Source organism: Vipera ursinii (assembly GCF_947247035.1).
Source record: "Vipera ursinii genome assembly, chromosome: 3".
In the NCBI taxonomy this organism is placed as follows: Eukaryota; Metazoa; Chordata; class Lepidosauria; order Squamata; family Viperidae; genus Vipera; species Vipera ursinii.
This window is the reverse complement of record NC_139516.1, coordinates 211,142,694-211,163,057: the sequence shown is the minus strand read 5'-3', so window position 1 is coordinate 211,163,057 and position 20,364 is coordinate 211,142,694. Positions and strand designations below refer to the sequence as shown.

Below are 20,364 nucleotides of genomic sequence, written 5' to 3'. Positions count from 1 at the left end.
GGCGCGCGGGGCCGGCAGAAAAGGTTCCTCCAGCGGTGCGACCCCTGCTGGCCGGGACTGGAACGTCTCTCGCCGGGCGGCCCGAGAGCGGAGTCCGGTCGGCGCTGCTGCTCCCGCCGGAGACCGCGTGAGTACCCCCCCCGCTGCTCTCGGGCGCCCCCGGTGGACGCCTGCGGGTCTTTGCAGCCGGAGGGGCGCCTGGGCTAAGCGGGGGGACCCAGCGGAGCCTCAAGAGGGGGACCCCGAGCCCCAGGAAGAGCAGGAATCAGAATAGAGCCGGAAGGGACCCTGGAGGTCTTCTAGCCCACCCCCTGCTCAAGCAAGAGAGACCCTATACCAGGGGTCGGCAACCTCGGCTCTTTTATGACTCGTGGACTTCAACTCCCAGAATTCCTGAGCCAGCTGTGCTGAGGGAAAAAGAAGAGGTTTCCTAGCTGAGCCATGCTGGCTCAGGAATTCTGGGAGTTGAAGTCCACAAGTCATGAAGGGACCATAGTTCTCCCATGCTGGCTCAGGAATTCTGGGAGTTGAAGTCCACGAGTCATGAAGGGGCCATAGTTCCCCCATGCTGGCTCAGGAATTCTGGGAGTTGAAGTGCACAAGTCATGAAGGGACCATAGTTCCCCCATGCTGGCTCAGGAATTCTGGGAGTTGAAGTCCACGAGTCATGAAGGAGCCATAGTTTCCCCATGCTGGCTCAGGAATTCTGGGAGTTGAAGTCCACGAGTCATAAAAGAGCCGAGGTTGCCTACCCCTGCCCTATACCATTTCAGAGGAGAAAGAGGCTGCCGGGGCTGTTCCTCCTCCTCCTCCTCCTCCATCAAAGAAGGGGAAATGTGCCTTTTCTTCCTTCCTCTTCCCCTCCTCTTCTCCTCCTCCTCTCCTTTTTCCTTCTCCTCCTCTTCCTCTTTTGTTCTCTTCCTCTTTCCTCTTTCATCTCCTTCTAGAGCACTTCCTTCTCCACCCTTTCTTCTTCTTCTTTCCTTCTCCATCTTGCTCTCCTCCTCCTTCTTGAGCATGCATGTTCTTCCTTGTCTTCTACAACACTTCCTTCCCCCTTTTTCTTTCTGCATCTCTTCCTCCTCCTTTTCTTCTCCTTCCCTTTTGTTCTCCTCCTCCTCCTCCTCCTCCCTCCTCTTCTCCTCCTTCCTGAGCGTCATCTGTTCTTCTTCCATTGCTTCCTCCTCCTCCTCCTGATGTTCCCTAGCTGGGTCATGAAACGTCTGCAAGGAAACCATCAAGCTCAGAGAGCACCAGGGACCCCACAGTCCTCCTCTTTCTCCTCCTCCTCCTCCTCCTCCTCTTCCTCCTCCTCTTCTTCTTCCTCCTCTTCCTCCTCCTCCTCCTCCACCTCTCTACAAACCTTTCTAGCCCTGATGATGTTCCCTAGTTAATAATCATAATCATAATCATAATCATGATAATGATAATAATAAAAATAATAAGTTGGAAGGGACCTTGGAGGTCATCTAGTCCAACCCCCACTTGTACAGGAGACCCTATACAATTTCAGACAAATGGCTGTCCAGTCTCCTCTTAAAAACTTCCAGTGTTGGAGCATTCACAGCTTCTGGAGGCAGGTTGTTCCACTGGTTGATTGTTCTTACTGTCAGGAAGTTTCTCCTTAATTTCAGGTTGCTTCTCTTCTTGACGAGTTTCCATCCGTTGCTTCTTGTCCTGCCTTCAGGTTTTTGGAGAATAGCTTGACTCCCTCTTCTTTGGGGCAGCCCCTGAGATACTGGAAGGCTGCTATCATGTCACCCCTCACCCTTCTCTTCTTTAAACTACACATACCCAATTCCAGCAACCGTTCCTTATATGTTTTAGCCTCCAGACCCCTGATCCTCTTTGTTGCTCTTCTCTGTACTCTTTCCAGAGTCTCAGCATCTTTCTTATATCTTGGTGACCAAAACTGAATGCAGTATTCCAAGTGGGGCCTTACCAAGGCGTTGTAAAGTGGTACTAGTACTTCACGTGATCTTGATTCTATCCCTCTGTTAATGCAGCCTAGCACTGTGTTGGCTTTTTTGGCAGCTGCAGCACACGGCTGGCTCATATTGAAGTGATTGTCTACTAAGACTCCGAGATCCATCTCACAGTTACTACTATTGAGCAAGGTACCACCTATACTATACCTATGCATTTGATTTTTCCTGCCTAAATGTAGAACCTTACTTTTTTCACCATTGAATTTCGTTTTGTTAGATAGTGCCCAGTGTTCGAGTCTGTCCAGATCTTTCTGTATCTTAAGCCTATCTTCTGGAGTATTGGCTATTCCTGCCAGCTTGGTGTCGTCTGCAAATTTGATGAGTTCCCCATCTATCTCCTCATCCAAATCGATGGGTCATGAAACATCTGCAAGGAAACCACCAAGCTCAGAGAGCACCAAGGACCCCACAGTCGTCGTCGTCCTCCTCCTCCTCCTCCTCCTCCTCCTCCTCCTCCTCCTCCTCCTCCTCCTCCTCCTCCTCCTCCTCCTCCTCCTCCTCCTGTTCTTTCTTCCCCTCTTGGAGTCCAGAAAGAGAAAATTTCTCTTCCTTCTTCTTATATCACTGTGTAGCCCACTCCCCCCAGGAAAACTGCAAAGGGAGTCCTCAGCTTACAGCCGTCCATTTAGCAACGGTTCGAGGTTATGTTAGGCACTAAAAAGTGGCTTAGGACCAACCTTTGCCTTTGTACGGTACATCCATACAGTCTGGAAGACTTATAGTTCCAAGGTTCGGTACCTCTGCTCTAAATCAAGAGGTGGTGGCAGAGAAAAGCTTTGTGTGAAACTCTGTAGAGATTCTCCGTCATCCAGGTCATAGTGGTCTCGAAGATGTTTTTTGGAGAGGCAGCTGGACTGTTTTTTCCTTGAGGAAGAAGAAGAGGAGGTTTCGCTTCTCGTCCGAGAAGCTTCATCACTTCACCGTGAACTGATGAAGCTTCTTGGATGAGAAGCGAAATGTCTTTTTCTACAAGTAAAAAACAGTCTAGTTAGATGATGATGATGATAATGATAATTATAATAATAATAATATAAAATAAAATAAAATAATAAAAAACTTTGCAAAATACGTCAAGAAATTGCAGCTTCCTGCAATAACTCCAGCAAAGCTACTGTACAAAAAACTGCGCTACTCGGAACATTTTACATTTTAAGGAGATACCTGGTTGATACCTAGGATGCTGGCAGCAACCTGTGTCAACCATTAGCGCCAGTCAATTTGAGTGTGCAGTTGACTGACTTTCATGTTTTATGAATAAAAGTTTTATATAATAATAATAATAATAATAATAATGATGATAATGATGATGATGATGATAATAATAATAATAATAATAATAATAATAATAATAATAATAATAATAATATAGAGTTGGAAGGGACCTTGGAGGTCATCTAGTCCAACCTCCTGCTTAGGCAGGAAACCCTATACCATTTTGGACAAATGGCTGTCCAGTCTCTTCTTAAAAACTTCCAGTGTTGGAGCATTCACAGCTTCTGGAGGCAGGTGGTTCCACTGGTTAATTGTTCTCACTGTCAGGAAGTTTCTCCTTAGTTCCAGGTTGCTTCTCTCCTTGATGAGTTTCCAACCATTGCTTCTTGTCCTACCTTCAGGCGCTTTGGAGGATAGCTTGACTCCCTCTTCTTTGGGGCGGCCCCTGAGATACTGGAAGGCTGCTATCCTGTCCCCCCTGGTCCTTCTCTTCATTAAACTAGACAGACCCAATTCCAGCAACGGTTCCTTAAACATATGTTTTAGCCTCCAGTCCCCTAATCATCTTTGAGATACCTGTGGGAAACTCCAGTTCATTTCCTTCCTTTAAAATGTACTTCTCAAAAGAATTGGGATGAAATTTGAAAATAGGTTTCGGGCCACGCTGCTCCATAGTAAAAAGTGAGAACAGTTCTCTCGCTGAGTCCATGCAGCTTTTTTCCCTGTTTTTTTTTTACCCTGACGCTCTTCTTATCTGTGTTTACTTCTTTTGCAAACTGTGTTGGTGTCAGCAAAAGGAGAAATTGTTTCATGCAAGACTGCCAGCGCTGTCATTTCTCCCTGGCTTCATAGTTTATTTTGGCTTTGGAGGTTTAATGTAGTAAAAGGGCTCTTAAAAGTGCCTTTGCATTTTATTTCAAAGTTACCCTTGAAATAGAAACCCCTGGCCTGTAGCAGAAGGGATATTGGGGTCTCAGTCCCTTTAAATGCCTTTCCAGAGTTAATTGTTGTCTTTTTAATTACAGTCGATAATTATTCCAATGAACGTCGCATGACAAAGAGCAGTTTAATGGGGTTAGCTGGGGTCGTTCTTTCCATGGGTGCGGCGTGCGGTCGAAGATACATACGTACATAAAATTTCCAGTGCCTGCCAGCAACGCCATTCCATTAGCAAAAGTCATGAAGAAAAAAAAGGGAGAGTTCATTTTCTGCAATTTACACATTTAACAACTTTTTTAATTCTGGTCTTGTAGCAATTGAAGTTATTGCAAAACTTTACTTTTTCCTTCATTGGTGGAGGAACTTGATCTTTGGGGGGAAATGGTCTCTGGGTCTGTTCTAGGAAAAGCAAGCTCTCTTTGGGCAGCTGCTAATGTCTGTTGAGGTTTTAGCTTCTTGGCCAAAGGAACTGAGGAAAAATTAAACCAGCAGAACAGAATAAATGAGTTGGAAGGGACCTTGGAGGTCATCTAGCCCAACCCCCCGCCCAAGCAGGAGACTCTACAGCATTTCTGACAGATGGCAGTCCAGTCTCTTCTCGAAAGCTTCCAGTAATGAAGAATCCCGTATCATTTTGCAAGGGTGTCCAACTTGGCAGTGGACCAGTGGACTTCAACTCCCAGAATTCCTGTTTTACTGTTTTGTCTTTCATCTTACTTTTATAAGCTGCTCCCAGAGCAGTCCCACAGTGGGATGGGCGGCAAATAAATTTAACAAATAAATATAACAGAAGAACAGAAGTTGCAAGGGACCTTGGAGGTCTTCTAGTCCAACCCCATGCTCAGGCAGGAAACCTTGCGACATTTCAGACAGATGATTGTCCAATTTCTTCTTTAAAACTTCCTGTGTTGGAGCATTCACAACTCCTGGAGGGAAGCTGTTCCACTGGTTGTTGTTCTCACTGTCAGGAAGTTTCTCCTTAATTCTAGGCTGGATCACTCCTTGATTAGTTTCCATCCATTGCTTCTTGTCCTGCCTTCAGGGGCTTTGGAGAATAGCTTGACATAATACTGGTAGGAATTTTCCAGTATTTGAGGGGCTGCCAAAAAGAGGAGGGGGTCGATTTATTTTCCAGAGCACCAGAGGAGAAGAAGCAACGGATGGAAACTCATCAAGGAGAGAAGCAACCTGGAATTAAGGAGAAACTTCCTAACAGTGAGGACAATTAACCAGTGGAACAGCTTGCCACCAGAAGTTATGGGTGCTCCAACACTGGAGGTTTTTAAGTAAAGACTTGACAGCCACTTGTTTGAAATGGGATAGGGTCATCTACTTGAGCAGGGGGGGTGGACTAGAAAGCCTCCAAGGTCCCCTCCGGCTCTATTCTGATTGATTGACCCCCTTTTCTTTGTGGCAGCCCCTCAAGTTCTCCAAGACTGCTATCATGCTTCCCCTAGTCCTTCTTTTCATTCAATTAGACATACCCAATTCCTGCAACTTTCCTTCTTCTTCGTATGGCTTAGCCTCCAGTCCCCTAATCATCTTTGCTGCTCCGTTATATTTATATTTTATATATATTTAAATATAAACCAATACAGGTTAGCATATGAGTAAGGAAGGCGGCGGCCACTTTTAAAATTCCATCTCTTTTTTTATTTTTTTACTATGGCTATATTTTTTTAAAATCAGGAATGCCTGCTAAATCGGAGTTCCGAAGAGCATGAAGGAGAACCTTTAAGCTTGACCTCTTGTCCCTTCGGCAAATATGATGACAGGAGGCCTTAAATCCGGACTGGTCCCTGGATCGGCTTCTCAACGTGATCCCAGTCTGGGAGACCCGTGTCTGGATCCCCCTCTGAGTGCAGGGCAGCGGATTCTCCAAGGGTTCCTCCGGAGAAATGTGTTATTCAGCAGCGCTTTGCTAATCAGGCTGGGCCTGACCTTTTACGGGGTCTACCAGGACCGAACAATGCTGGTGAAATACACCGACATTGATTACCAGGTCTTCACCGATGCGGCCAGATACGTCACGGAAGGAAAGTCCCCTTACCAGCGGGCCACCTACCGCTACACTCCGCTCCTGGCCTGGATGTTAACCCCCAACATTTATGTCAGCGACCTGTTTGGCAAGATCCTTTTTGTGACCGGGGACCTGGTGGCTGCCTTCCTGATCTACCGGATCTTGCTCCTTCGAGGGCTGGACAGCCGGACCGCTTACGGGTGCTGCGCCTTCTGGCTGTTCAACCCTCTCCCCATGACCGTCTCCAGCCGAGGCAACGCCGAATCCCTCGTGGCCAGCTTGGTCCTGGGCACCCTCTATTACCTGGCCAGGAGGCACCTAGTGAAGGCGGCTGTGCTTTACGGCCTCGCCGTACATATGAAGATCTATCCCGTGACTTACGCGTTGCCCTTTGTTCTCTATTTGCAAAGCCGCCCCGGAGCAGAACGGGACAAACCGAAGGGGAAGGCAGCTTGCCTCGGGCTGCCCTCGAGCTGGTTCACGCGGGAGGTCCTTCTTTTTGCCACGGTCTCCGTGGGCACCTTTGCCATCCTGGCTCTCTCCTTCTATGCCTACTATGGCTGGGAATTCCTGCAGCACACCTACCTCTACCATTTGGTCCGGAGAGACACCCGCCACAATTTCTCACCCTACTTCTACCTGCTTTATTTGACTGCCGAAAGCCGCTGGAGTTTGGCCCTGGGGCTGGCTGCCTTCCTGCCTCAGCTGCTGCTGCTTCTCGCCCTCTCCTTCGTCTACTACCGGGACCTGGCCTTCTGCTGCTTCTTGCACACGGCGGTTTTCGTGAGCTTTAACAAAGTCTGCACCTCTCAGTATTTCTTGTGGTACCTCTGCCTTCTGCCCCTGGTGCTGCCTTTCCTGCAGATATCCTGGGCACGGGGGGCATTGTTGATGGGGCTGTGGCTCCTGGGACAGGGTCTCTGGCTTCTCCCGGCTTATTTCCTCGAGTTTCAAGGGCAGAATACGTTTCTGCTCCTCTGGCTGGGAGGTTTAGGGTTCCTGTCCATCAACTGCGCGATCCTGGTTCAGATGATTTCTCACTACCGTCCAGAATGCACCTCCAGGAAATTGAAGCCGTTGTAAGTCGGCTTGCTTCTTCAGGCTACGAAGTCGTGTGGATCTGAGCGGCATCGAGTCGAATGAATGGACGCCGGAAATAAAGTTGCTCTGGAAAGAGTTAACGGTTGAGGACGTGGGGGAAAAACAGCGTATTGTTTTTGCAGAAACTGTAAGAAGGCGTGCTAGCCTGTGAAGAAAATACATTGAATATATTTCTAATCTCATGAGCTTGGCTGAAGCTTGGGAACTGTACGTAGGACCTGGGGTCAGAGGCCTGGCTGTGCTAATATACCGGCCTTAAACCAGAATTTGCTGATGTGATAGTTGCTCCAGAGCAGGGGTCTTCAAACTTGGCCCTTTTATGACTTGTGGACTTCAACTCCCAGAATTCCTCAGCCAGCGCTGGCTGAGGAATTCTGGGAGTTGAAGTCCACAAGTCATAAAAGGGTCAAGTTTGAAGACCCCTGCTCCAGAGAGAAGCCCTAGGAATCAGTAGCCATAAAAGATCATTTGTAAATAAGGGCAGGATGGAATTAGAGGAATATAAGTCTAATAAAGATAAAGATAAAGAATGGGAGATGTAATTAAAGGCGGGGAATAATGTACTCACTTTAGGCGCTTCGGATAGATTGTGACAATCTGAGTACTCAGCCAATCAGGGAAAGGTGGGAGGTAAATTTGCAAAAGCGATAGGGAATATAAGGAAATTATATCGATGATTTAAGGTGCGTCCACTGTACCTGTGTGTACACGATGCACCCTCTTAGCAAAGTAATACAAATTGTTTACTCTTGAAAGTTTTGGCTGGTGATTGTTTATTCAAGACTAGACAACGATCCCACAAGGAGAATTTGAGGAAGTGGTTGTTCTGCAGTGGCAAACAGATCGATTCTCTACCATGAACAAATTCGATTCAAAATTTGGTTCATGGAATAGAATGTTTGTAAGGCTTTGGGGTTTTTCCCACAACCTCTGTCCACTCTGAATGTACCCTGTATGGATATAAGAAAATAAAAATATTACATCAACGAAGCTGTTAAGATGAGATATGGATTCCTGGAATTTTATTTGAATGTTACTGAAACCTACAGTTGCAAACAAATGTTTTCAGTAGAAATTCTAACGTGATAATGGTCTTTTAAGAGTCAGGATTGTGTTTTAAAGGTATTCAGATGGATGGATATATTTTTATGCGTTGTGGGAATGGTGTCTTTGGAATTAGTCTCTCTGTGTGTGTTTGTGTGATTTTGTGTGTGACATCATGAGTGCATGATGCAAAATTGAGTTGGCATTTCTCCTTTGGCAACTTTAAGAGAGGTGGACTTCAATTCCTAGAATTCCCCAGCCATCTTGGCTGGCTAGGGAATTCTGGGAGTTGAAGTCCACCTCTTAAAGTTGCCAAAGGAGAGGAACACAGCTGTAAGGGTTCTAATCAGGACCCCCCCCCCCAATGATCAGAAAGGAGGTGGTTGCATTGCGTTTTATAGCCCCTCTTTCCAACACGACAGCCCTGCGAGGTAGTACGATTGGAGAAGAGACCATCTCCAGGGCCCGTTTACATGACGCGAACCCGGAAGTGACTGCTGTTAAGGCATCAGCGCGCCTCTACTACTTCTCTCTACGTTCTTACGGGCGGGGCTTCGGAGATTCTGGGACCGGCCCGGATCTTACGCTCGAATGGGCGTGGCTTCGCCGTCTCTGGAATCGGCTCGCGTCTCCTACGCTCGGAGGGGCGGGGCTTCGGCGGCTCCGTTGCCGGGCGACGGAGCGGAAACGCTCGGGGTCACGGAGCGGCGGCTTCCGGGTCGGCTGCCCTGGAGACAGGCATGACTTCTCTGCGGGCGTTCACTTGCAACGACCTCTTCCGCTTCAACAACATGTGAGGCCCCGGGCCCTCCGCCGGGCGGGGGTGGTCTCCATGACCTCGAGGGACCCCCTTCGCTGCGGAACTGGGAGAAGGGAGGGGCCCGCGCCTGGGAAGGGGCTTCTAAGGAAAGAGCAGAGCCCGTGGAGGAGGGATTGGAAGGGGGGGAGGGGCGGAAGGCGGGTCCTGCGCTCAGCGGGGGTGGACTAAATGACCTCAAGGGGACCCTTCCCGCTGATCACGCGCTTGGCGCCCCCGTTTCTCTTTCCTTATTCCTGCGTACGGAGCCCTCGAGCTCGTGGCGGGCCTCCCCTGGGCTGCTGCTTCGGTGTTTCCCCGCTTCCCAGCCCGGCTTCCCCATCCCAGCCTGGCCCTGGCATCACCTGGTGGTCACCTCTCCAGCAACTCCCCGGCTGAGCCGGTGACTGGGCTGCTGATGCCAAAGCCGTGGCTGCGGAAGAGAGGCCTGCTGGGTCCTCCCCTCAGGGTGTTTCTTGAGGTGGTCTGGATCTCTTGGTGGTCTCCTATCCCAATCCCAACTGGCTCCGATTCTGCTTGGCTTTATCAAGGCCAAATATCAGAGGGACAGCCCCGAGAACGATAGCTATGCGTATTAGATAACGACTAACTAATACAGGTCGTCCTCGACGTACGACCGCAGCCGAGCCCAAAATTTCATTTGCATTTGTTAAGCAGGGGTTGCCCCACTTTAGGACCTTCCTTTGCCACCCTTGTTAAGTGAATCGCTGCACTTGATAAGTTAGCAATCCGGCCGTTAAGCGAATCTGGCTTCCCCCATGGGCTTTGCTTGCCAAAAGCGGATCACGTGACCTTGGGACACCGCCGTGGTCGTACGTGTGAGCCAATTGCCAAGCGTCTGAATTTTGATCCCATGATCGTGGGGGTGCTGCAGAGATTGTAACTGTGAAAAGTGGCCAAGTCCCTTTTTTCAGTGTTTTTAACTTTGAACGTCACTAAATGAATACACACGTACACACACACACACATTTGTGTACATATAGTATATTTACCATTATATTTATAAGCATAAATATATACTATACATATATAAAGTATAAAAATAACAATTATAAATCAATACATTAAAAAGACAACCAACAAACTCCAAGGGGAGTTTCCATGGACCCCCCCAAGGCCTTTTTTTAAAAAAAAAAAATCCCATTTATATCCCGCCCTTCTCCGAAGACTCAGGGTGGCTTACAATCTAAGAAGCACAAATCAATGGGCTTAAGCAATAGCCTTGTTCTCCCCTCAGGTTACTATGTTTCTATGGGGAACCTTCTAGAATGAAAGAAGGGCCTGCTTTATTTTTTCCTTATTGATTGGTTAAATTTACATGCTTTCCCCCTATCAACTGACTCTTGCTTGTGACAGGTGTGCGGTGTTCCCTTGAATGGCTCACGGCTTGCTTCTTGAAGTGTGAAGGAGACTTTCCACTCTTCAACTCACTTGTCTTGTTTCCCAGAGAGGAGTTTGAATATATGACACAGTGCCTTTTAATTTCTTGAATAGCTATAATCTCATGGAGTTATGTCAGCTTTTGAGGAGGGTGTGGGTGGACGGAAGGGAGGAGAAGGGAACCGCACCTGTGGCTCTTCTGGTTTTTGCTTTAACAAAAACAAAAAAAAGCTTTTGCAAACCCCCTCCCTGTCGTTGGCTACAATGCAATCCTAGAATGATGGAGTTGGAGAGGAACGTGAGATCATCTACTCTAGTCCAACCCTCTGCATTCTGCAGAAAGACCAGTTAAACCATCCAGGAGAGGTGGCCATCTGGCTGCTTCTTGAAAACCTTGAGAGAATTATGTCATCCGGAAGATGTTCCTTTTTTAATTTATGTATTTGCACGCACAATAGACGCACGCAAAAACCAGGCATAGGAGCAGTACCAGAAAAAGAAGCAATCTATTGTTTCTATTTCATTTATGTAATTTTTTATGCTGCCTTGATTGGTTTATAAGTAGCTCAAGGCAGCGGACATACCTAATGCTCTTTCCTCTTCCTCTTTTTCCCCGCAGCAACAACCCTGCGAGGTGGGTTGGGTTGAGAGAAGGACTGACCCAAAGTCAACCAGCCGGCTTTCATGCCCAAGGCGGGATTAGAACTCACCGTCTCCTGGTTTCTTGGCCAGCACTTTAACCACTACACTGGGAGTTCCCAACCAGGGGTTCGAAAACTTGGGTTTAGAGGTTTCAAAATTACAGTGTGTGTGCATAATTCGTTTTGAACTCTTGTAAGGGTGTGAGAACATATCAGAAGCGTTCTAGGAGTATAAAAAAGCTCTGCGCTCCACCAAACTGGCTCTCTTTTTCTTAAGCAAAGCGCTCCCTGCTAATTTCTTACATCTTGCAGAGGTACAGAATGAATTATTGCTGTGTTGCTACATAAGAAAAAGACATTTGATGGTCCCTTGATAGACAGGTTAAGCAAGCTGGAGAGATGTCCATGGAGACCCTCCGACATCCAGATCTTGGTTGTCCTTCCATCCCCCACCATCCAGTCAGAACTGAAGAAGCTTCTTGGGTGAGAAGCGAAAGGTCTTCAAAGAGAAACGAGGAAGTCCAGTTGCCTCCTGGAAAAAAAAGCACCTTTGGGATAACCAGGACCTGGATGACGGCGAGTCTCCATAGAGCAGGGGTCTTCAAACTTGGCCCTTTTATGACTTGTGGACTTCAACTCCCAGAATTCCTCAGCCAGGCACGCGTGTCTGGCTGAGGAATTCTGGGAGTTGAAGTCCACCCATCATAAAAGGTTCCCATTAATTGAGGACTGTGTTCTGTCTGCCTGACCTGAGAGTGGGGGGGGGGAGCAAGGAATGCCATGGGTCCCTTCTCCGAAGGAGATCCATTCGGTGGGATCCAGAAGAAGGGCCTTCTCCGTGGTGGGTCCCTCTCTGTGCAACAACATTCCTGCAGAGATCAAGTTGGTCACTGGAAAAAAAAAGAGAGACTTATGACCGTTTTTCACACTGCAGCATCCCCAGGGTCAAGCGATCCAAATCCAGGTGCTTGGCAACTGATTCATACTTAGGACGGTCGCAGTGTCCCTGGTGTCCTGCGGTCCCCTTGTGCAACCTTCTGAAAAGGGAAGCCGGACTCACTTAACAACCGTGGTACTCATTTACCGACTGCAGTGATTCGCTTAACCCCCGCGGCAAGGAAGATGGTAAAATGGGTGCAAAACCCGCTTGACTGATTCACTTAGCCACAGGAATGTTGAGGTCAATTGTCGTAAGTAGAGGACTACCCGTAATTGGTGAACCTGCCGCTCAGAAGGGTTAAAGCGTTCTGTCAATCAAATCTGGAGGGCTGGAATTTGCTTTCCGTTGCTGTGACGTTGGCCAAAATGGCAGTTCTAGTCTGGGAATTTTTCCGTGGGTTGGAAGAGCAGGGCTAAGAAATGTTCAGCTTGAATGGTGCCTCGTCCTTCTCTCAATATTTCAATCAATCAATCAATCAGAATAAAGCTGGAAGGGACCTCGGAGGTCTTCTAGTCCAACCCCCTACTCAGGCGGGAGACCCTAGACTAGGTGCTGGCTCAGGAATTCTGGGAGTTGAAGTCCACAAGTCATTAAAGAGCCAGGTTGCCCACCCCGCCCTAGACCATTTCAAACAACTGACTGTCCAGTCTCTTCTTAAAAACCTCCAGTGTTGGAGTACCCACAACCTCTGGAGGCAGGTTGTTCCACTGGTTAATTGTCCTCCCTGTCAGGAGATTCCTCCTTAGTTCTAGGTTGCTTCTCTCCTTGATGAGTTTCCCTCCGTTGCTTCTTGTCCTGCCTTCAAGGGCTTTGGAGAAGAGCTTGACTCCCTCTTCTTTGGGGCAGCCCCTCAGATACTGAAATACTGCTCTCGTGTCACCCCTGGTCTTTCTAATTGATATTCTTGTTCTTGTTTTCCACAGCAACTTGGATCCCCTGACAGAGACTGTATCTTTTTAAGTCTTCGGGTTGAAGACATTAATGTTCCTAGCCGGGATCTTTGCGTACATTATGTGTTTGCCCAACACCTAGCATGGGTTTCTCTCTCTGGATTTTGATCGTGGGAATATACTGTAATAGGGAAAGCATGGAAGAAGCACACCTACTATGGGAACAACAGCAGCTTAGTCTGTAGTTTCCTACCCGGAAAAGAACATTTAATATTCTGGAATGCAATGACTTCTTTCATAGATTGTTCACGAGGGTGTTGCTAACAGGCAAAACTAGTGGAGTTGTGGATTGATTCTATTATTATTATTATTATTATTATTATTATTATTATTATTATTATTATTATTATTATTATTATTATTATTATACAGAGACCTAGAAATAGAAATAGACTGTGGCAAAGGCAAGCAAGGGTGGTACCAATAGTCATAGGCGCCTTGGGTGCAATCCCAAAACAACTGGAGCACCACTTGAGCACCATCATTGGCACTGACAATTTCGCCATCAGTCAATTGCCAAAGGCGGCCTTACTAGGAACTGCTTCCATCCTGCGACGAGATCTGTGATACCATCAAACATCCACATCTGCCTATCCTAGGTCCTTGGTAAGGACTCGATAAGTAGACAAAAATGCCAAATCCAGTCTGAACATCTGGCTGACTGCGATGATTAATGATGATGATGATGAAGTTGAAAGGGATCTTGGAGGTCATCTAGTCCAACCCCCTGCTCAGGCAGGAAACCCTCTATCATTTCAGACAAATGACTGTCCAGTCTCCTCTTAAAAACTTCCAGTGTTGGAGTATTCACAGCTTCTGCAGGCAGGTTTTTTTTTTGTTGATGCATAGTTTGTCCTTGAATGCCCATTGGTCGAGATGAACTTTCCTTAACCTAAAACCCTTCACAGTATGGCATTCCATTTTACTTGCAATACTTGGCTCACTGGCCAGAGTACTTTATTGTGGCAGAAGCCCCCGGGGGAGAGCTGATGGGCTACAGTGAGTAGAGTGTCTCCCTTTTTTTTCATCTGGACTGTTCAGACCTGAACATACAGGTATTCCTTGGCCAGGGTTAGGCAACCTTGGCTCTTTTATGACTCGTGGACTTCAACTCCCAGAATTCCTGAGCCAGCCACGCTGAGGGAAAGGGAGAGGTTTCCAAGCTGAGCCAAGCTGACTCAGGAATTCTGGGAGTTGAAGTCCATGAGTCACAAAAGAGCCAAGGCTGCTTACCCCTGTCCTTGACCAACAGAGTGAGCCTATGGTATGGGTTGTAAGTCATGACTGTGCCTGATTTTATAACATTTTTTGGGGGGCAATTGTTAAGTGAACCTGGTGATTGTAAAGTGGTCATTAAGGGGAAGCATTTGCCAGAAACTGGAAGCAAGTGCCAGTGTCAGGAAAAAAAAATGTCCTCAATTGTGGTCACGTGACCCCAGGATGCTGCAAATCCAGGCTGGTTGCTAAGCACACACAAGGGGAAATGGACATTAGGACTTTAAATCCAGGTCAAAATTCCCATTTTGGGGGCCTGCCCTAATTTTGCATGGTTGCTAAGCAATGGGTCGTAAGTCGAGGACTAAGCCATAGGCTGGCGATAACTGAAGCTTTGGATCAGTTACAAAGATCCCACTGACGACATGGACTGAAATTTTACGAACATTTTAAAACAACAATGTTTTATAGGCTGTCCTTAACTTACGACCACAGTTGAGGCCAAAATTTCTGTGGCTAAGCAAGACAATTTAAGTGAATTTTGCTTCCTTTTATCACCTTCCTCGCCACCATTGTTAAGTGAATCACTGCAGTTAAATTAGTGGCACGGTTGTTGAGGGAATTTGGCTTCCCCACTAACTCTGCTTGTCAGAAGGTCCCAGGAGAGGATCACGTGACTCTGCAACTGTACGTGCCAGTTGCCAAGTGTCCGAGTTTTGATCACACGATCGTGGAGACCGCAAAGGTCATACATGTCAAAAATGGTCAAAAGTCCCTTTTTTAGTGCTGCTATAACTTTGAACCATCAGTAAGTGAACTGTTGTAAATTGAGGACTAGCTGCATCATTTGAGCTTTGGCTGTGAACTTGAGATATGTTTCATTAGGGCGCCTCTGCAGTGAAACGTGTTTTTTTCTTCTCTCTGCTGGATTAAGAAACTGCTAAAGAACTGCTCCGAATTAAAGATCGGCCGCAGCTTTTCTGTCAGATGATCTTTTCTTTGCAGTCATGGGAAAAGCTGAAGGATCCGTGGCCAGGGAAGAGTGGCACGGCCACGTCACCGCGCTCTCGGTGGCCCCCGAGTTTCGCCGCTTGGGCCTGGCTGCTAAACTGATGGAGCTGCTGGAGGAAATATCCGAAAGGTAGGGATGATTTTGTGAGCAAACATAACAGGCTGGATCCTCAGGGAAGGGTTGGCTAGGTAAAAGTCCTCATTGCCAACGTTCAGTTTAGGGAAATAAATAAAATAGTTGATGGCATAAAGATAGATAGATAGATATCAGAGAGATACAGATATATAGATAGATTAGAGATAGAGGGATTATATGTGTGTGTGTGTGTGTGTGTGTGTGTGTGTATATATATATATATATATAGAGAGAGAGAGAGAGGGATACAGATATATAGAGATAGAGATAGATAGAGACACAGAAATATAATAGATTAGAGATACAGATATATATATAGAGATACAGATAGATAGATTAGCGAGTCAGAAATATAGAGATTAGAGATACAGATGTAGATTAGAGAGAGATACAGATAGATTAGAGAGACAGAAATATAGATAGATTAGAGATTCAGATATAGGTAGATTAGATAGATAGATAGATAGATAGATAGATAGATAGATAGATAGATAGATAGATAGATAGTGTCAGGACCCACCCCAATCCACGTCTTAGGAAAACAAAAACTCTTGGAGTCAGTTCTAGTCCAAAAGGAATCTTTACTAGGACATGCTTGGTTGTGGGAATAAAAGACAGGACTTGGTATTGTTTTACAAATTGAAACTTTATAAAGGGTTCCTGGTTCAACCCCCCCTTCCCTCAACCCCATTTGGTCAGCCCCCATCATTTTACTTCATGTCATCCCTTTTGTGGGAAAAAGAGAACTTCGGATCTTTACGGTTATTGCCTTCTTCCTTTACAGATTCAAATGGAGACACAGGCCAGATGCCTCCTTCCCTAACCCTCCCCTTTGTTCCCCCCAGTTCAAAAGGTTTCCCTTGGTCTTTGAAATAACCTAAGGCAGGCTGAATCCACATCCACTCCTCCTTCCTCGGGAGATGGAAGAATCCAGGGGGGGGGATAATGTTTTAAACATACATTTATGAATGTGATATAAATGGATTCTGACAGATAGATAGATTAGAGAGAGAGAAATAGAGATTAGAGAGACAGATATAGATTAGAGAGATACAGATAGATTAGAGAGACAGAAATATAATAGAGATTAGAGATACAGATAGATTAGAGAGATAGATAGATAGATGATAGATAGATAGATAGATAGATAGATAGATAGATAGATAGATAGATAGATAGATAGATAGATAGATTAGAGAGAGATACAGATAGAAATATAGGTAGGTAGGTAGATAAAGCATTTTCAATTCATTTAAACAATTACATAGTTGCAGAAAGCAAGTTTAAATAATACACTAGGCCAAAGTGCTTTTAAGTGTAAAAGCTAGTGAATCTTTGCATTTATGGGTGGATTTTATAGCAATAAGAAATATGACAGTTCATGATAAGAGCTAATTGTAATAAAAGAAACATACTCATGTGAAACGTGCAGACATAGATTACTTCTCATTGTAACATGAGTGCTCTTAATTCTTCCTTGTATTTTCTTTTAAGCCAGAATATAGGAGAACATTAATTAAAACATTAATTGTGAGCAGCAGTGGCCTAGAGGTGAAGATGCTCGCCTCCCACTCGGAAGGCTGAGAATTCAGTCTCAGGCAGCGACAGATGTTTCTCTCTGGGTGCAACGAGAAAATATCTGCTGCAAACTCCGAATAGGCATCAGGAAGGGCACCCGGCCAGTAAATGCTCAGCTCCACTCAGTCACCCCATGAAAGAAAAAAAGAAAAAAAAAAGAGAACATTAATCCAATCGTTTTCTCGTGAGGGAATCCCCTCCAATTCTTACCTGCACAAAAGCAGATCCATTTTGACATTGACGTAGCACTGTACTTTTTTTCACAATAACATTGTGTAATCTTAATGTTGCTCTGACGGTCTCCTTACCCTTCCGTTTTCTTTCTTGGTGAAGAAAGGGTGGATTTTTTGTGGATCTCTTTGTGAGGGTGTCCAATCAGGTTGCGGTGAACATGTACAAGCAACTGGGCTACAGCGTATACAGAACGGTGTTAGAATACTACTCAGCCAGCAGTGGTGAACCGGACGAAGATGCGTATGGTAAGTGTGTGGGTTTTTAGTGCTAAAGGGTGTTTGGGATAAACATGATGTCAAATGTGAAGAACTAAAAAAGATGTTGAGACTAGAGTGCAGAGAAGAGCAACAAAGATGATTAGGGGTCTGGAGGCTAAAACATATAAGGAACGGTTGCTGGAATTGGGTCTGTCTAGTTTAATGAAGAGAAGGACCAGGGGGGACACGATAGCAGCCTTCCAATATCTCAGGGGCTGCCCCAAAGAAGAGGGAGTCAAGCTATTCTCCAAAGCGCCTGAAGGCAATGGAGGGAAACTAATCAAGGAGAGGAGCAACCTAGAACTAAGGAGAAATTTCCTGACAGTCAGAACAATTAACCAAGTGGAACTCCTTGCCTCCAGAAGCTGTGAATGTTCCATGGTGGCTGGGGAATTCTGGGAGTTGAAGTCCACCAGTCTTAAAGTTGCCAAGCTTGGAGACCCCTGGCCTAAAGTTAGCACAGGCGAGTTCCGTATGTACACATTTATCTGTAATCCAAATTTCCAGAAAGATAAATCAAAATAGCAGCTGAGGGACGGAACAGACACAGAAAGAAAATGAGCTTGTCAGACCAGCGCAGAATTGGCGGGAAACGGTTAATAATATCACGCCATATCCAATTTTACTCCAGATGTTGAGTTTTGAGCACCACTCCTGTAACACTTCATGGAACCCACAAGTAGTAAGACATAGAGGTAGTCCCCGACTTACAACAGTCCATTTAGCGACCATTCAAAGTTACAACAGCACTGGAAAAACGGGACTTAGGTTTTCACCCTTACAACCATGGCAGTATCCCTCTGGTCAAAATTCAGACGTTTGGCAACCGACTCATATTTATGACGGGTTGCAGCGTCCCAGGCGATCACGTGATCCCCTTTTGCGACCTTCTGACGAGCAAAGTCAAGGGGGGGGAGTCAGATCCGCTTAACAACCACGTCACTAACTTAACTGCACTTAACTGTGGCAAGAAAAGTCATAAAGCGGGGCAAACGTATCTCGAATTTTGCTTAGCAGCAGGAATTTTAAGCTCAGTGTGGTCGTAAGTCGGGGACTACCCCGGGGTCAGGTTCCTTAATAACTCCCTGAACCTCCTCCGGTTGGAAATTGTGTGGATGTTTGTGGAAAATCTCATTCCAGAGGGTTGATAGTAGTTGCAGCTACCCTGGACTTTAAATTGCAGGTTGTGTTACTAATTTGTGTTTTGTTCCCATTTTTTTTTTTTACAGACATGAGGAAAGCCCTGTCAAGAGATAAAGAGAAGAAATCAATTATACCGTTACCACATCCTGTCAGACCAGAAGATATTGAATAAGCCGATTCTGCGGTCGCTGTAAAATATATTGAGAATAAAAAGCTGTAGATAAATGGGAACAATTAGGATATCTTTAATGCAACTGGGAGCTTTGGAAGAAAAAAAAAGAGAGTATATGCAAATATCAAATGTTTTCACTTTTAGCCTGCGCTTCTAAATCTCGTAATGCCCCGCCCCAAAGCCAGAAACAACCTTATAACTTCCATATTTCTCACGATTCGGTTTTTAAAAAATATTAATAAATCCAAAGGCCTCATTTCTAAAAACGCAGGACTGCTAACATTTTACATTGTCATTGAATTTTGCATGAGTTTAATAAAATTAAAAAAGCAAATCTTAGGTACAATGTTTGGAAAAAATACTTGGTTTAAAATATGAGGTATTCAAATTGCAAAAATAAAAAGGCAAAAGTGATACAACACTGGAGGTTTTTAAGAAGAGATTGGACAGTCACTTGTCTGAAATGGGAGAGGGTTTTTCCTGCCTGAGCAGGGGGTTGGACTAGATGACCTCCAAGGTACCTTCCAGCTCTGTTATTCCGTTACAATACAGCAAAGGGGGGAAAGAAAGGAGAAAACACATCACACCATAGTTTTCCCTCTGCAAACAAATCAGGGTTTGGCATTGGACTATAAGCCCCCATATTTCCATATTAGTGGTGATGCTGGCTTATTCAACATATTGAAGGCTGTCAAGGGGAATGCATACCCTCCCCCCCATTGTATGCTCTTGATTGTCTTGGGGTAGGCAACCTTCACTCTTTTATGAGTCATGGACTTCAACTCCCAGAATTCCTGAGCCAGCCATGCTGAGGGAAAAGGGAGAAGTTTCCAAGCTGAGCCGTGCTGGCTCAGGAATTCTGGGAGTTGAAGTCCACGAGTCATAAAATAGCCATGGTTGCCTACCCCTGTTAGGTAGAAGTTAAAAAAATATATATCCAGAATGCACCTGAACGCACGTTGAATGCATTCAGTAACAACCCTTCCAGAGCTCTGAGCTACAGGTAGTTCTCAACTTACAACAGTTCATTTAGCGACTGTCCAAAGTTATAAGAGGAAAAAGTGACTTGTGATGGCTTTTCACACTTAAGACCGTTGCAGCCTCCCCTTTTGGTCACCATGATCAAAATTCAGATGCTCGGCAACTGACTCGTATTTGTGATAGTCGCAGTGTCCTCTGTGTGTGTGAGTGTGTGTGTGATGTGATCCCCTTTTGCAACCTTCTGACAAGCCAAGTCAACGAGGCATGCCGGATCCACGTAAGTAACTCAACCGAGTTACTTAACAGCTGCAGTGATTCCCTTAAGAACCGTGGCAAGGCAGGTCGTAAGATGGGGCCATATTCACTTAAGGAATGTCTCGTTTAAGCCGAGGACAACCTGTAATAATGTGATTGTCTGTGAAGCCCAAGGGATGGTGTTTGTACCATCTCCCTAACCCTGGTTTAGGACCGCTGCTGCACAATTTGGCCTTGTGATGTAGTGTCGCTCAGTTTCCACAGGTTTAAACTGTGTGGATATCAGCTCCCAGAATTGCTGGTTGGGGAACTCTGGTGTCAAGGCTCCATCCATATCTCTGTAACAATCT

General features: G+C 45.9%; 2 protein-coding genes across 4 annotated transcripts; both read left to right on the top strand.

The window, feature by feature from the left end:
• The first annotated feature begins 82 nt into the window (after positions 1–82).
• PIGM (phosphatidylinositol glycan anchor biosynthesis class M) lies at positions 83–8,246 on the top strand. 2 transcript variants are annotated; one of them, XR_014492167.1, is made up of 3 exons: positions 83–127; positions 5,829–7,558; positions 7,699–8,246. XR_014492167.1 is itself a non-coding variant. In XM_083360094.1 (2 exons), the coding sequence occupies exon 2, from the start codon at positions 5,905–5,907 to the stop codon at positions 7,240–7,242; it is 1,338 nt and encodes a 445-aa protein (XP_083216220.1). In that variant the 5' UTR covers positions 83–127; positions 5,829–5,904; the 3' UTR covers positions 7,243–8,246. The 2 variants fall into 2 exon arrangements, 1 of the variants encoding a protein (XP_083216220.1); XM_083360094.1 differs by having other exon boundaries at positions 5,829–8,246.
• A 713-nt stretch (positions 8,247–8,959) lies between these two features.
• NAA20 (N-alpha-acetyltransferase 20, NatB catalytic subunit) lies at positions 8,960–18,837 on the top strand. 2 transcript variants are annotated; one of them, XM_083360136.1, is made up of 6 exons: positions 8,960–9,097; positions 13,006–13,030; positions 13,941–14,031; positions 15,253–15,388; positions 17,306–17,451; positions 17,826–17,925. In XM_083360136.1, the coding sequence occupies exons 1-6, from the start codon at positions 9,045–9,047 to the stop codon at positions 17,867–17,869; spliced, it is 495 nt and encodes a 164-aa protein (XP_083216262.1). In that variant the 5' UTR covers positions 8,960–9,044; the 3' UTR covers positions 17,870–17,925. The 2 variants fall into 2 exon arrangements, with proteins under 2 accessions (XP_083216262.1, XP_083216261.1); XM_083360135.1 differs by lacking the exon at positions 17,826–17,925 and adding an exon at positions 18,693–18,837 and having other exon boundaries at positions 8,999–9,097.
• Positions 18,838–20,364: the final 1,527 nt, after the last annotated feature.

Bases quoted from the DNA above. Each gene is read 5' to 3' on its own strand.
- PIGM (XM_083360094.1), top strand. From the start codon at position 5,905: ATGATGACAGGAGGCCTTAAATCCGGACTGGTCCCTGGATCGGCTTCT.
- NAA20 (XM_083360135.1), top strand. From the start codon at position 9,045: ATGACTTCTCTGCGGGCGTTCACTTGCAACGACCTCTTCCGCTTCAAC. The intron at 13,031-13,940 runs GTATCTTTTTAA...AACCCTTCACAG, and splicing joins TGGATCCCCTGACAGAGACT to TATGGCATTCCATTTTACTT. The intron at 14,032-15,252 runs GTGAGTAGAGTG...TTTTCTTTGCAG, and splicing joins GGGAGAGCTGATGGGCTACA to TCATGGGAAAAGCTGAAGGA.